Genomic DNA, 16806 nt, shown 5'->3' on the forward strand with positions numbered 1-16806 from the left:
AGCCCGGTGTCTTTCTGGCAGTATAGGCCTCCTCATTTCCAGAGCCTTGGGTTCCTCTGCTGTCCTTGAGGACCTGGAAGGGGATTGGCAACAGGAGGCCAGCTGAGCCCCAAGGTACCCCTGCCCAGTCTGGGAATGCCCCAAGATGGACCTGCAGAGGCACCCAGACAGGAGCAGGGAGAGAGGAGCAGGGGCGACTGCAGATGGCACTGTACTCAGGGAGTATGCTGCTGGGGTCCTGTGTATACATCCTTCTGCCTGTCCTCTGGTGTGGGTTTTGGGAGTGACATGCCCATGGGGGGGAAAAAAAAAAAAAAGAGCAGGGTGGGCTCTTGCCACCAGTTTTGCATGAACACATTCTGTCCCAGTACTTCGGAACAGGCCTGCGCTTGTTGGCTGGCTGCCCTGCTCATTGTACAGAGCTCTTGGATCACAGCTTCCTGGCCTGGTGTCCTGTCCTGGCTCTGTTCCCAGCTCAGTGAACTTTGCTCATGCCCCTGCCCTAGTGACCCTCAATTTGCCTATGGCTAGATGAGGCTGGAAGGCTGTGGAATTCCTGGGTTGAGAGATTTGCTGTGCAGAGTTGGTCATTTGTTCCAGGCATAGCAGAACCAGAAGTGATGGCCACCAGCAGGTTTTGTGTGTGACTCCAGATCTCTTGTTTTGGATGGTGGGTCCATGAGAGCAAGGTGGGGCTGCTTTACCCCATTTTACTGCTGGCTTAGCCTAAGAAGCTCACAAGACCCAGGGGAGACCAGGATGGGAGGCTTTGGTCAGTATTCATTCCTTCATTCCTTTACTCATTCATTCTCATTCACCATTAAAGACACAGAGATGATTAAGTGGTACCTACCCTGCCAGAGCCCAAGGTGAGGATGGGAGACAGACCCAGCACCATCCAACAGTTACAATGTGGGGAGCTGTCTGGAGGCAGGAGAAGGCAAGGAGGCGGGAGCTGATGGAGGCTTGGATTGGGCTAGGCACAGGGGAATGGACAGAGTAGATGAATGTGGGGTCTTTCTGGTGGCCTGTCAGCAGCACTGACCAGTGACTGACAGAATTCTGGAGATGGGAGAGAATGGAACTGGGCATGACACTTGTGTGCTGGTCTGGTACTTGAGTGGATATTGTGCTCCATGGATTTGGAGTTTCAGGAGAGGAGGTCAGTATCTAGGGCTGCCACACTGCTGTGGTTCTCATCTTTAGACTCAGTTTCCTCTGCTACAGAGGAGAGCTACAGAGCACCCAGGTGCTGGGTTACTCTGGCCCTGGGCCCTGAGGCAGGCAGGCGGTACCTCTACCCAAGTGGGGCAACTATCATTTGTCTCCCTCAGACTTGGTCTCTGGGGACTCCTCCCGGGACTGGAGAGGATGCTGGAGGTGAGTTGACACAGACTGGCTGCCCATTTGAAGTCAGCAGAGGCTGTTCAAGTGCAAGATGCACTGCCTGGAGGTCCATAGCAGGCTAGTAGGGGTTGGGTGGACCTCTGGGTATTGAGGGGGAAGGAGAGGGTGATTGTGGACCATTTCTCTGCTTGGGTCCTCCAAGTGGTCCTGACTCACGCCAGGCTTTTGACAGGAGACCTGCAGCAGGAGAGTGGCCCTGGTCTCTCCATAAGATCAGTCAAGGTTCTGCTCCTGCAGGTTCCTCCAGACCCTCTGTGGGACCCTTACTTTCCCTGATACCTGTGTCTGAACAGCTCCTAGAATTCTAGATGGCCCAAGCCAATCCTAGCTCTTCCTGTTCAGATGAATAAATTGAGGCTGGGAGAAGGGAAGAGTCTTGCCAAAGGCCACAATGGGACATGGAGGGGCTCCAACACGAGCCCAGATCTTTCTGTCTAGTTGCTGTGGCCTTAAAGCGACTGTCCCAGAGGGCCTGTAGCAGTGTCTGAGCCCCTCCTCTGTACCTGATCTGTGCTAGGGGATGGAGAGGAGAGAGAACAGCCCAGGTTATTTAAATGGCTCTTGCCCTTGAAGTATTTGGGGTTGAATGGAGGCAGGAGGGTCAGCGTCAAAGAGCGGACACACCCCATCACAAAGTCAGCATGTCCACAAAATCTCCTGTGGATTAGACTGACTTTCAGACCTGGAGGGCAGTGTGTGGGTGACGGGCCAGGGAAAGAAAGGGAGGGCAGGGGGCGCAATGATGAGCCTGGCCCAGCATGGTGAATATGCCTGTAAGCATTGCTTTTAATTCTCACAAAACAGGAGATGAATTCTGTCAACCCAAATTGCAGGTAACTTCAGCAAGAAAAAACTACTGCCATAAACTACTGAGAAAAGTTACTAAAGACATATCATATCCTGGTCTCAAGATAAACCTTACTGTCACTGGCAGAGACATCCACAGAAAAAATAAGAGTGATAGAGAAAAGAGATGCTCAGCTAGCCCGGTACCTGAATATCTGGACTTCTCTCTGCATGAAGAGCCTGATCCCCCAGTAGAAAGCTTCAAGTTCATGGTTCCATGTTGTGATTATATGTGTGATGATGATGATTATGATGATGATTATGATGGTAATTGTGACTGCCATTTTGAGTTCTTAATATGTGGCAGGTTAGTTAAATGCTGTCGCTAATTCTCACAACTACTCTGCAAGGCAGGCATTGGAAATTCATCAAATTTATTCCCATTTATAGGAGAGGGAATTGAGCCTTGAGAAGGTAACAGCTAAGGTGACCCAGATAGAGTGGGACCTGGAGCCAGGACTGTGGACTGCCAGAGCCCAGCACCTCCGCTGGGGCCACATGGCCTTCACCACCTCGACTCGGGCTCTGTTGGGTAGGCCTGAGATTGGGTTGGACGGTGGAAACTGGCTTTATCTCTGTGCTCTCAGTAGGGCCCACGGAGCATGAAAGGGCCTGGGAAATTAACCTTGACTTGGTAAGGTCACTTCCTTTGCCCACAAGGACTGTTACTGAAGGGCCCTTGTCCATAGCAGGAGGGTTGCTTGGGTCCCAGCTCTGTTACTTTCCTGCCTCAATTTGGGCCTCAACTTTTCCCTGTCAGGGAAGTAGGGGTCAGGGTTCCAAACCTGCTCCGAAGGCAAAGAAGCAGATCTTGTCTTCATTCTCCTGCAGAAGCGCCATGACCCTCTTCCCCATGCGTTCGTTCCTCTTGTAGATGAGCTCCTGGCGGAAGTAGCTGTCAATCTCCTGGGCTGTCACTTGCTCATGAGGTGGGAGGGTGGTGTTGATAAAATTGGGCAGCTGCAAAGGCAAGACAGAGGCTGCCTTCAGTTCTTGACAGAGCAAGGTGCCTGTCTCTGATACTCATGCAGCACAGGCGGGGCTGGGCTGCTTACCTTTCCTAGGCCGGACAGTGGGTGACATGCTTCGTGCATGTCTGTCATCAATTCCAATACCCTCTAAAATAAGTATTGTTTACAGATGAAGCAAACAAGAGCAGAAGAGACACGTGCAAAGTCACAGAGCTGAGACATAGGCAAAGCCATACAGCTAGTGAAGTGGCACAGACATCCTGAGAATCCTGGCTACTGCACTTGTATGTGTGCTTTCCTGCCTCCTGATCTGCCCTGGTGAAACTCAGCTCCTAGACACGGATGCTGGGACCATGCTCATCTTCTTAACTGCTCTCACTTTAGTGCTGAACCTAGCACTGCCATGTGCAACGGGCTCTGTTCAGCAAGACAGTGGGTGGGGTCAATTCATCTACCTGGTATGGCAGGAAGACCACAGGGTGTGGGATTCGGTTGACACAAGCTTTCTCAACCCTGTTCTGACATTGCATGCTGCTGGGCAACTTACTTAACTTTTTCCATCCCTAGATTTCTAATTTATCGGACGGGACTGATGTTTTCATGGGGATTCAATGGGGTGCTGTCATGGGCTGCATTTGGCCTACCTGACTCTACAGAGAAGAGAGGAGGAAGCATCACCTTCAGCTCTTTCTATGTCTAAGTTCCATCTACCCATCCCTGGCTCCACCACTTCCCAGGACATAATGGAAACCTTTTGGTCCTTTTTTGTTCAACCCTTCTTTAGTTTTTTATTTTCATGTGGTGCCGAGGATCAATCTCAGAGGCCTCAGACACACTAGGCAAGCGCTCTCTACCTCTGAGCTACAACGGCGTAGCCCTCCCCCGCTTTGGTTCCTTCTTGAAAATCTCAACCCCAAGATCGCAGCTTCTCCCATAAGAAACTTGTTCAACAACCTGTCTTGGAACTGCCAAGCTTTCTCAGCCCTGGGCCCTTCCTCACCCTGCCCTCCACAGCCAGTCATGGAGTCTGGCAGCAGCACTGCCAATGTGCTCTTGAACTATGTAGAGAGCTCTCTGAGTTCAGAGACAGAATCTTTGTCATTCTGGGTTCCCGGTACCTGAACAAAGTGCCCTGTAAGGGGTCCTAAAACTTGAACAAAAAATAAATTGATGTTGACCCTTCCTGACTTCAACGGCCTCTCCTGTGTTCTTTGATGCCCAAGGTTTCCTCTTTCCAACCTGGATTGCGGGTCCAGCCATTCTGGCACCATCTCCCTGAATGCGTGCATGGGGCCGTGGAAGAAACGGAGGCAGTGAATCAGCAAAAGCCTCTCCTTTCCCACAACCCATCAGTGCCAGCCACTGTGATCTCCAGGCTTTTGCTTGCAGGATCCCTTCTACCTTCTACCTGGTGTCCCCTCTTCCATTTCTCCAACTTCATTTCTCTCCTCTCTTGCAGAGCGTGAGGCCACATTGTACCAACACAGAAATCTTTGTTCAGTCAGTGTGGGTGGATGAGTGGACAGGCCGAGAGGCAGTAGAAGAAGAGTGGTTATGGTGTCAGACAGTCAGGACACCTTGGGTTGGAGTTCCCTTTTTAGCTGCTTACAAGCTGGGTGCCTCACTCTAAGTTGAAGGTGTCTTGGCCTCTGGGAGATTCAGTTTCCAAATTGAAAATAAGGTGGAGTGGGGGGGGATTCACGTTATTGTAGGGATTGAATGTTTTGGAAAGTGCTTAGCACAGTGCATGGCATGAAGGAAGTCTCAGTAAACGGCAGCTATTAGACACCCAGCTTGGGGGATGGCATGGCCTCATCACCTCCTGTGTGAGGCCACAGGCTGCCTGTGAAGGGAGGCCTTGGGCTGGGGGTAGAGATGGAGAGGACAAGCCGAGGGCTGTCAGAACCATCAGAGATCCACGAAGGCAGCACTGTGCTTGCCTTCCCTCCTCCCAGGGTCCCTGGGACCAAGCTCATGCCACCCTTCCTCCTATGTTCCTGACCGTAAATGTTCAATTTCAAAACCATGAAGGAGTTGGGCGAGACACTCAGTTCCCCATGCTGTCCAGCTGCTGGTGGACATTCTCTGCATTTCCATGCTGATGGGCCTTGGCTCTGTGCCAAGGATGGGCCTGGGTTTGGGCCAGGGCTGAAATGGGAGCAAATTAATGATGTCATTAGACTAGTCAGGGGCCTTAAATCTCCCATGACAAGTTTAAGTGCAGGATGCATGATAGCATTTCAAAGAGGACATGTAAGGGCCCCAGGGTCCAGAGATCATTCTGAGATGGGGAGGGGGCAGGGCAGGGCTGGTGGGGCTGTGAGAGATGGCTCAGGCTGGTCAGGTCTGATGGTCAAGTGCTTAGGTCTGCTGATGACACGGATCTCCATAAACTCTTTCCCTTTATCCTTTCATCCGTCAGGGACCCTCCATGGGTCCAGCCCTGTGCCAGGGTAGGGGCCACAGAGCACCCTCAGACTCTGCTGCCCCACTTGGGGCTCACAGCCCAGTGGTGGAATCAGACATACCCACACGAATGCTGTGTGATGTGTGCTTGAAGAGGGCCCAAGGGAGTTCACAGGAAGCAGTAGACAGCAGGGCCGAGTGTCTTGGTTTGGCCAGGACAGTGCAGGTTTATGTCTGGAGGAGATGCGCCATGCCTGTCAATTATTTTGACTCTGAATTGTAATTCATTCTCAAACGAATCTGGGTTTAGACAAGACATATATGTAGCTGCCTTACACCTCAGGCAGGCTGGGGTGCAGGCGAGGCTACCTGGGAGGGCCTCTGGATGCCCTGCCCCCATGTTGAGGCAGCAACTATGGCAGCGACTGTAGGGGAGGGGTTTCAGAAGCCAGGACACAGTCAGTTCTGAAGGTGGGGACAGTGCAGTGGGGAGGCAGGAACCAAGCGGGAGGTGCACCCAGTCCCTTTCCGTAGCTCTATCAACTTGGGCCCTGTACCTGTCTTGCCCTGGCCTCCTGAGGCCACTTCCTCCTCCTCCATGCTGCAGCTGAGACATCTTTCCAATCACATCACCCTTGGGCTCAGACTCTTCAGTTTCTCACCATCAGCAGGTGTTTTTGCCTCTGCAAGACCTGCCCTCTGCTCTGCAAGATCATGCCTTCAGGTGGGCCAGCGTTCCATGCCCCACCAACCTTCTTGGTCTGCCTGCCACCTTTCCCTCCATCCTCCCTGGGTGAAGTCCACTCTTGAGCCTCATTCCCATTCACCTTTTCCCTGAAGACTCCCATGGCTGCAGGCAGAGTGACTAGCCTCGCATCTTCTATATCCTCAGCCTCCACAGACTGCAAATGCAGCCCCACCACAGCCAGACCACGTGGGGCTTTTGACACAAGACTTTCTGTTTTGGGGCAGCGTTGCCTCACTCTTCTCAAGGGTAGGCTCTGCCCGAGCGTTCTGGTGTGCAGCCTGGGTTGCTATACGGGTGGACCAGTCCACTCACCCTCTGTCACTTCAGTATGGGCACTGCTGGAGGACCCCTGACGCAGTTCTCTACTGCCAGAGACAAACTGGTGCTTCTGAACACAGGTTCAAAGAAAATCTGAGCTCACCATCCCCTGAAGTCATCCTGCACATTCCTCTTTCAGTTTAGTCAGCCACAGCCTGGCCAGGACCTTGTCCTTTACACCCTTCTTTCAGGCTGGCCACATCACATTCAGGCCAGTCTGAGTTGTGACTAGGGTCCTCTATGTCCAGAGTTCCCCTAACCTCTCTCCCAGGCTGATGAAGGGCAGTCACTATTGAGATTTCTACTGGCCTTGTGGTGTTGGGATTCTCTCCTCCTTCACTTGTCTACCGCCAAGTCAGAGGCCTCAGAATCCTGAGCCTCCTACAGCAAGAAGGGTCTCTGGCTCCTTCCTCTTTCACCCTCTAAGCTATTCCAAGCAAACAATGTGCCTACATTTGCTTGTTTGATGATTGCTTACTGGCATATACTCTGTGCCAGGCCCTGAGGGGTCCTCTTGGCAGCAGGAACCAAGAGATGAACAGCATTATCTGTGCCCTCAGGGAGCCCATGTCTGGAGGGTACACAGCAGGCACAGACGGAACATTATGGCCTGGCCCCAGCACGTCTCTGGCCTGAACTCTAACTCCACCTTCTGCTCTCTGTCTTAGGCTGGTTCACATGAGCTTTTCCGGCTGGAACATTCCTCCTTGTGTCTGTGGCCAGCTCAGGTTCTGTGGCTTCTCACCTTGCAAGAATCTCTCCTGCTTTTCCCAGCCCCAACTAAATTAGCTGTTTCTGTGATGGACTCCAGCCACACTGCTCCCCACAAAGCAATGGTTTCTTGAATCTCCCCAGTGAGGGGGTAAGCTCCACAGGGGCTAATTCTCTGGCTCCCCACCATATTCCTTTGCATGCACAGTGCCTGGCATTTACAAATGATTTCATTAATTAATTCATTCAGCAAATATTGACTGAGTCCATTGTGGGTCAGGGACTGTTCTAGCCAGTTGGAATATATCAAAAATAGAACAGACCCAGCTCCTGCCCTCATAGAGCTTGTGATCTAGTGGAGAGGATCAGACAATAACCACTAATGAACACATCAAGCATATGTTGCTTTGGAGGATCTTCTAGGCCTTGGGGGAAAAGTGGAGCATAATAAAGGATGTAAAATTGTGGGAATGGGGGGTCAGGTGGCAATTGTTGGGTGGGGCCAGCTTCATTAAGCCAGTGATGACTGAGTAAGTATTGAAGGTGGAGGGGGAGCGGACCACGATGATGCCTGGAGCACTCCAGCCAGAGGGAACAGCCAGGGTGAAGGCAGGAGAGAGTGAGGTGGGTTCATGAGACAGCAAGGAGGCCTGCGAGGCTGGAGTGTGTGTGGAGGAGAGCCAGAGGGGAGGGCTCGGGAGCAGGGCAAAGTGTGTGGTGCTCAGGCCATTGCAGAGACTCTGGCTTTTATCCTGAGAAAAACGGGAGGCCTAGGTAGTGTCCTGAGCAGGGAAGTGGCCTCTTCTGCCTAATTCAGCTGCATCTTGGATGAATGGATATCTGAGTACCACGATGGAAGAAGCACAGGTGGACCAGAGGCAGCTGGGGGAATACCTTACTCTACCCAGGGAATCAGAAAGGAAGGTGACAGTTGACCATGGTCAAGGTAGAGGAATTCAGAGAGCGGCACAGAGGTACAAAAGGACAAGCTGCCTTAGGAGAAGAGCTGTAAGATCTACAGGCCTCTAGAACAAGCAAGGTGATCCGGGTGGGGAGCTGGCCTGTGACAAGGCCAGTAGAAGACAGGTTCTGGAGGGCTTTGAATGCCAGGCAGAATGTCTTGGAATTTACATTGAGAGCAATGAGGAAGCATGGTGGAATCTGGGCAGGGTCGAACCATCCTCAGAGCCTAGGGACCCTATACACTCAGGCTTGATGGTAATCTTTCCTCTAGAACTTGAACAGAGGCAAAATGTCCTGGGCCAGACTGGAGTTCAAGCTCTGAGTTAACCATGGGCTTTCTCTTCCCTGAGCCTCAGTTTCCCCAGGTGTTGAACTGAACCTCTCAGAGGTCTCCTTGGTGTTACAGGGTAAGCTTCAAGGTCCTCGGCCCCACTGCCACACAACCCTGGCCTAAATCACTGCTCTTAATAACTTGATAATTCAACAACTATAGACTGTGTGACCTTGAGCAAGTCTTCTCCCTTTCCTGAGCCTCAGTTTCCCCCACCTATCAAGGGGATAATGATAGCCCCTGCATGTCAAGGTTGGAGAGGAGATGGTTTGTGCCTGGCACACGATGGGTGTCTAATAATTGCCAGATGGGTTTTTATGGGCCTGGCTCGAGGTCTTTGGAGCTGATGACCTAGGGACCGTGGGGCTGGGGGAGAGGAAGCAGCCTCACCTGGGACGTGTCGTGGTTGAAGATGACGGCGTTGAGGTCCCCGCAGTTGTAGTGCTTGATGAGGTCCTCTGTGGTGTAGGGCACCTGCAGGCTCCCAGCCCGCACGCTTTCGTGCTGCAGCAGGGTCTGGTTCAGGGCAAACAGCACCTGGCCGAGGAAAGAGAGGGGCATCAGGGCCATGCTGAGGGACTGGCTGGCCTCTGGGATGGCCCTCCTCTCTCTGGATTTCAGGGCAATAGGCCTGAATCAGGTGTGTGCACCCAGCGCCAGCAGGCTCAGGAGATATTTCCATACCTCCTGCTTCCCACAAGCTACTCTGAGCATGGTCAGATGGCTCATCTCCAGCCCTCTGTGCACACCGGTCCCCTCCTGCTCTGGGTTTCAATATCTTATCTAAGAAGCAAGATGAAGATGAAGACTCTGCTTGCCTGGGTTTGAAATTTTAGTTGAGTTTATCTCTTAACTCCTTTTGTGTTCTTGTGCTTAGAAGTGTTCTAGCATATTTTCTAACTAAGAGCACATTCAAACAAACAAGTGAATGAAGACAAAAGCTCTGTTAGATATCAAAGCCCAACCTGATGGCCACCTTCTCCGGAAGCCTCCCTGACCCAGGAAAGGCCCTGAGGAGCTGGGCCCTCAAAGTCTGGTCCACATTCATATCAACAGGCATGTTTACAAGTGTCCCTGTCCTCTGGGTCACCATGCCTGGCCCTGTCATGCCCAGCCAGCTAAGTATCAGGGTCACTTGGAATGTCATGCAAAAATCAGATACCCAGGTCAGTTCCTCTGGAATCAGAATCTTTGTGTTTTGAACAGGCTCCCTGGGTGCTTCCTGAGTAGCCACACTACCTGTGGCATTTGTGGATCAGAGTTCTCATGGAACACTGCTGCCAGGGCACAAAGGTCCTTGGTAGATTGTCTAGTTTGGTGCCACTGAGACCCAGGGAAGGGAGGGCTTTTCCTCATATGACTGGAGCTGGAGCCAGCATCACTGGACTAAGTACCCCAGATTCCTTTGGTCAATGGGTAGAGAAGTTTGATCATTATTGGGGTTATTTAGGAAAGATGAAGAAAAGAATTAATTGCAATCCCTAAGCAAGGTGTTAAGAGGTGGTCTCAGAGGAGGTCTCCTGTCCCTGCTGCTTTCCAAGCCTCAGTCTGTGCCTTCAGTCCTCAGGGCCTGCTCATTCTGCTCTGCACAATGCTTTAGATGCCAAGCCCCCAGGGTCTTGGCCCACATCCATTCAGGTCCCAGCATCTCACACTGGGTCCACCCCCATAGCTTCTCCCTGCAGTTCCCTGTCCTCCCAGTCATCCATGTCTTTTTTTTTTTTTTTTTGTCATTGTTAAAAGTGAAATTCTTCCTCTTTCTCTTTTATGCTCAAAACTTTCCTATACTCAGGTTAAAGGGCTAGCTCTTCAGTAGCGTTTCCAAGGTAGTAACCTGGACCTTTGACTCCCATGGTCTCCTGAGATTAATGGCCCCACATCTTAACCCCTCCCTACGTCTGTGTCTTTCCCCATGGAACTTTGTAGCCCCCCACTTTCTGACTCTGGACTGTCTTTAGCCAATGCATGCCAGTAACCACTACAAATGAAGGCTCAGAAGAAAAGCACTTGCATGATGCTGCTGTTGCTTCCTGCACCTCTGCCGTTACCCCGAGAGCAGCTCAGGACAGTATGACGAGGGATGAGAGACACGTAGGGCAGAGTTGTCCAGCCAGGCCATCCTAGATCAGCTGACTTCCTGGTAGGAGAACCCAGCAGATCAGCAGAGCACCCCCAACTGGTCCCAGCTGCATGAGCAGTAAATGCCATTGTTTCAAAGCATAACTGGTGACAGATGTTTGATGTGCCATGCTTCCTTCCCCCATGGTGTGGACATCAGATTGCCACTGTTTAACTGCCAGGCCCTCTCACTAGACCATGAACTTCTTGAAGACAGTAATTGCATCTTACTCATCTTGGAGTCTACAGCCCTCAGCACTGTGCCTGGTAAAGGGAGATGTCATCCCTTTTTTCTTTAGTGCCTTGCCACCTGTTATGGTAGTGCAAGGATGCCTGATAAGGTCTTAAGAACAACCTGGAGAACTCTAGCATTCTGTATGCATTTTGAGGCACACCACTGCCACAGGGCAGAAGTTCTCACCAAGACACATAATCTGAGCAAGAAAAGCACCTGAAATAGGTGCACATGGCCTGGCTGAAGTGCTGACACAGGCAGAAGGGCCAGTTTGTGCTCATGAGCTCACCTTCACTATCCCCTCCCAGTTTTGCTAATGGCTGGGCAGGAGAGCTGGACTGTGTGAGAGGCAACGGCCCAGGCTGCTCCCCCTAATGAGCTGGCTGGAGATGAGGTCAGACTCCCCTACCTCTGGGCCCTCTTCAGGTCCCTAGGCTCTGGCTGCCACCACTGAAATCCGATCTGCAGCCATCTGGCGCAGGGTGTCGATGGCAGCATGGTGGCTGGGGATGGATTACAGGAGGCAGTGGCCTTATTACTGTGGACATTGCTAAGGCAACAGGCACTTCCTCCCACAGGTCACATGCCTTGGATGAAAGTGTCTGTGTTGAGCTGATCCATTCCTCTCCTCTGAGGGCCTGGGACACGCAGACTTCCTGTGACCACACCCAGCCGCTGCACACACCTGCCTGCTGCAGCTCAGGACAGCCCAGCCAAGGCGCCACCCGACCTGTGGTGAGGTCATCGGCCGAGGCGCCAGAAGACCTGGCTGGAGGGGAAATGACTCCCCTGGACCCTGCTTGCTTCACCGAGTCACTTCTGTAATCAGGTGGCCCTCACGCAGCTGGGAGGCGTTCTAGTGGATTAAGTGTATTACGATCTGCAGGGTGTTAAGAACAGCCTGGCATGTAGTAAGTGCTGACTATGTGTTCGTTAAATAAAACTAGAAGAAAATAGTTAGACTCAAGCCTTCCCAGTTGGAGCTGGGAGGGTCCCAAGAGGTCATCTGGTCCAGAGGGTTTTCAAACCTTTTTTAGCCATGGAATCCTTTTTGTTGTTTTCCAAAGGAACCTTACTTGGAACTCCAAATGTAGAGTGGATAAAAATGGAAACTTTGCTTGCTGATTTAAGGGAGGCAGACTAGAGCCTCAAGTCCTGCCAGCTCAAAGCTTCCATGAAGCAGGGCCTCCCACGGGTACCTGGGGTCCTGGTTCGGTAACTACAAATCTCATCTATGCCCTCATCGTAGACAGGGTCCTGGAGCAGGCAGCATGGGGCTTGCTCAAGGCCACACGTGAGCTGTAAATGCCACGCCTTGTGCTCCTGACTCCTAACCCAGGGCTCTTTGTAGTGTAGAACCATGTGGCTGAGGCAGGAGTTTCAGATGGTCACTGGCACAGTTTCTGTTCAGCAATACTTATTTATTTCTGGATCCTTGTGAAATAGTCAAGAATATTTGTTATTACTGTGTTACAAATGGAAAAACCAAGGCCGGGCCATTTAAGATTGTATCCCAGTGGGAGCGTGGGGGGTGCTCTGTCATCCTCAACTCTGCTACCTGGGTGGGATTTGGCGCCTCTCACAGATCCCTGTACACAGACCCTTGCAGCAGCACCTATCCCACTGAATTGTTCTTTTTCCTGCCTGTTCACTGTTGAATCCCAAGGTCACCAAGAGCAGACACTGAGGAAATAACGAAACGATGCTGATCCTGGGGCAGGTGCTTCCACCACACTGCCTTTATGATTTATAAAGACATCTTCATCCATTCATTACTAGGATTCCCTGGGTTTATTGAGCACTTACTACAAGTCAGGAACTTCCTAAGCTAACTATTTAATCTTGATAGGATAGGAACTCAGAGGTAAGAAAAAAAAAAAAAAAGTAGAACTGCAGCAAAGAGATGTTAAGCATCTTGCCAAGGTGACAATTTGGAGAGAGGTAAGATGGGATGTTCAGGTCAGCCTGAAACCTGTCCTTCTAGTTAACCATTGCCCACTGGGGCCTCTCTCTGCTGACTTGGGGTAAGGGGCTTGGGAAGTTAGCAGGAATGATGTCCCTATTTCTCTGATTTACACCAAGGTCCTACAACCAGGACTTCAAAGCAGTATGTCCTCCTCCTGAGCATTCTTGGTGCTTCTAACAGAGAGAAGCTACACTCATTCATTCATTCAACAAACATTGACTTTCAGCTCCTTCTCATTTGGTGGACTAAGTGGGCTTGGTCTCCGACCACATGGAGCTCAATTGGAGGGCAGATAGGCCATGGCAATCATGGGAAGGGTGATACACGTACAGGCTTTAGGATGAAGTGCCAGTCTGAGTTCTGCCTCTATCTCAGTCATCCTGAATTCCTCAGCCTGGCACTGCTCAGACTTGCAGGCTTCCATGCTTTCTGTTCTTGGCCACCTTAGAATAACAAACCTTCCTCACACAGAGCCTCGGTGGCCCACTCTAGGATAGTTTATGATAAGGTTTGACGTGGAATAACAAACACTGGGCCAGAGCTGCCTCACTCCCCCTGGATGGCTGTGTGGAGGCCCAGCCACCAAGAGCCCTGGGCCTCCAAGAGCCCCTGTGCATCCCCACGGCCCCCTCCCTCATCAGGGCTTGCTGGGCTCAAGGAGGCCCACGGCATTTGCAGAGAGTAGGCCTGGAATTTAAATATGTCTTCAAATGCGGGCATAGGAAGGAGCGAGGCAGGCGCCAGGAGGCTGGGGACAGGTTTATTCTTCTAGACGAGTCCAGTAAACAGTCCTGGGTGATCTGGAATGGTGGGCCCAAGGCCTATGCTCACTTGGTGGCCCAGCAACATCATCTAAGAAGAAAGTGGCAGGACCCTCTTTTTTAGGAAGGAGGTTTGGACCCAAGGCCCTGGGGACAGGCCTGACTCTCAGGCTAGAGGTCCAGGGTGGGCTGAAAGCACTGCTAACCCACGTGGGAGCCCAGGAGGAACCCAGAACAGACCCCAGGCCACTCAGCACACTCACTAAGCAGCTCCCATGAGCCAGGCGGGTTTAGGTGCCTGGGAGTTAGCCAGGGGCAAAGCAGACAGAAAGGCCTGCTCTCCCAGCACTTCCCTGTGGCTGGCGAACAGAATAAGAACCATTACCAGTAACATCTTAAAATACAGCCTGTTAGAGACACAGCAATGGCTATCTGGGCAGGAGGGCAAGGTGGCCTCCTGGATCACATGCCTCTGGATCCATAGACCAGGAAGGGAGTAATGGAGCTGGCTGGGGTGAACACCAGGCTCCCTGAACACCAGGGAGCACAGGACAGGACCTCTCCTCCATGTGGAGCGAGAGAGAGCATCTGCAATACAGGTAAGTTCAGGGCTTCAGTATCACCATGCCCCGTGGTCTGCATCAACATCCCAATCCAGGTGTAGCTACAGATGGCCCAGACCTCTTCAGGAAGGGACATTCAGAACCACGACCTGCCGAGGTTCTTGCTGCGGGCCAAGTGGGTGAGGAGTGGATAGGTATTGAAGACCACGGTGCTATGAACACCAGCTACTGCCATGTGTGATCAGGTCCAGAAACGGGGACTGTAACTGTCATGAGGACCCCTCCTTAATTTGTTATGAATATGTTCTTGTATGTGTGTGAGTGTAAGTGTGCATGTGTGTGCATCTCTCAAATATCTTTGCTTTCTTCCCTTCCCTCGCTTATCCCCCTACTGTGAACATACACATATTGACTTTACCCCACAGTGTTTCAGTAATGCTAACTTTTCAGCATAGTATTGTCATGGCATTTAATTTATGGACTATCAAGAAGAAGGATAAATGTGTGCCAGTACTTCGTACCCTCTTCTGGGGAGAGGTTGTGCATTTTGAGTTGTATACAAGACAGCTGCCTCCTGTGAGGCAGAAGTGTGAACTTGTTATTTGAGATTAGGTATGGTTCAGGGAGATATGGATGGGTACCAGGTTGATGAGGGACGGATGTGATAGTTCATTTTATGTGTCAGCTTGGCTGGGCCATGGTCCCAGATTTTTTTCAAACATTTTCCTGGATGTTTCCACGCAAGTATTTTTTAGATGAGACTGACATTTAAATCAGTAGACTTTGAGGAAAGCAGATTATTCTTCATAATGTAGGTGGGACTCAACCAATCACGTGATGGTCTTAAAAGAAGGGAGAATTCTGCCAGCAGATGGCTTTGAGACTTGAACTACAGCATGGACTTTTCCCTGAATTTCCCTAAACCTTCTGTCCCACCCTGGAGATTTTGGAATCACCATTCTTCGTAACATATGAGCCACCCTTGAAATAAATCTCTCTCTCTCCATACATGCAGAGTCATGCATGGCATGATGATATTCTGGTCAACCATGAACTAATAAGAGTATGGCCTCATAAGATTATAGGATGCCTGGCAGGTATGAGACCCTGGGTTCAATCCCTAGTATAAGGAACAACAACAACAAAAAGCTTATAATGGAACCAAAACTCTCATTTTTCACCACACCTTTCCTATGCTATATAACCAATACTTACATTGTGTTGCCGTTGCCTACAGTATTCACTAGAGTAACATGCTGTACAGTTCCGTAGTCTAAGAGTAATAGGTGCTACCATTCGCCGAGGTGTGTAGTAGGCCATGCCGCCTAGGTGAGCTCAGGCCCGCACTGTGATGAAGGCACGCCCATGAAGTCACTTACCCACTCACCTCTCAGAACGTGTTCTTTCAGCCAATCGTGAGCATACATATGGTTACAGATAGAGATATGTGCATACTGAATCCCATTGGTTCCATTTCTCAGAAGAACTGATATATTAGGTGTTATTGAAATAAAATCAAGCAGGAAACGGGGGTAGGCGCTGGTGAGAGAAGGGGCACCAGCAAGTGTAAAGATGTTGGGCTTGTGTGAGGAGAAGCAGAGGCTAGGGTGGCTGGAGCTGAGCAAACAGGTGGAGTGATGGGGAGGGCGTTAGAAGTGACCGCCAGACTACACCGGCCATTGTGGAGATTTTGGGAAGCCCTCTTCCACCATAATCCCTACGTAGGGACTGTGATCCCTACATGACAAACCAGGAAATGGAGGCCTTGAGGGTGGTGAAGCCACTTACTAAAGGTCTCGCACTGAAGAACCAGAACCGGGAATCAAAGCCAGGTGCAGCTGGCAGGTCCTGGGCTCCCTCTGCTCTCCGAGTCCAACCCGCCAAGCCTCCCACACACAACCACTGGTGGGAAGGACAGGCAGAGACCGATGCGAAGGGGCCTGTCTGTGAGGCCCAGGTCCTGAATGGTCAGAAGGAAAGGGGGCTGGCGTCAGAGCCTGAGCCGTGGGTACTGTTGGAGCTGACATACAAGGAGACAGAGGTCACCCTTGCCAAGCCCCACCTGGTGCATGGCCTCTCTGTTGTTTTCACTCTGTGCCCAGCTCCAGGACCTTCCTGTATGCGTTCCCTCTGCCTGGAACCCTCTCTCCCCACCAGCCGGCACTCCCCTTGGGTCAGAGGTTTCTTTCTTCCGGAGGTCTTCCCTGAGCCATGGACCAGGTCCCCAAGCACCTGACCCTCGCCAGGTCATAGTATCCCCATCGTGGTACTGTTGATGGCTGCCTGGCCTGTTCCAAGGTCAGGCACGTCATGTCTTGGTCTTGACCATTCAGAGAGAACGCAGGGCCAGACACAAACCTAGGAGGTGCTGGAGAAATACTTGTAGAACCAGTGCAGAAATGAACCCGTGGATGGAAAGCTGAGTGAGTTGCCCACCTCAGGACCCTCATGACCCTCGCCTG

General features: G+C 51.4%; 1 protein-coding gene across 3 annotated transcripts in view; it reads right to left on the reverse strand.

Annotated features, from left to right (window-relative positions):
• Positions 1-16806, reverse strand: part of TRABD2B (TraB domain containing 2B) — a 223956-nt gene that overhangs the window by 24857 nt on the left and 182293 nt on the right. For 2 of the 3 annotated variants that reach the window (XM_079154571.1, XM_079154572.1), the window contains exons 3-4: positions 9092-9238; positions 3039-3213 (exon numbers count right to left, since the gene is read on the reverse strand). In XM_079154571.1, coding sequence (XP_079010697.1) covers positions 3039-3213; positions 9092-9238 — 322 coding nt within the window. The remainder of the gene's footprint in view (positions 1-3038; positions 3214-9091; positions 9239-16806) is intronic. The other variant, XM_079154573.1, reaches the window with a different exon arrangement.

The sequence above is a fragment of the Sciurus vulgaris genome (genome assembly GCF_902686455.1).
Source record: "Sciurus vulgaris genome assembly, chromosome: 1".
Classification (NCBI taxonomy): Eukaryota; Metazoa; Chordata; class Mammalia; order Rodentia; family Sciuridae; genus Sciurus; species Sciurus vulgaris.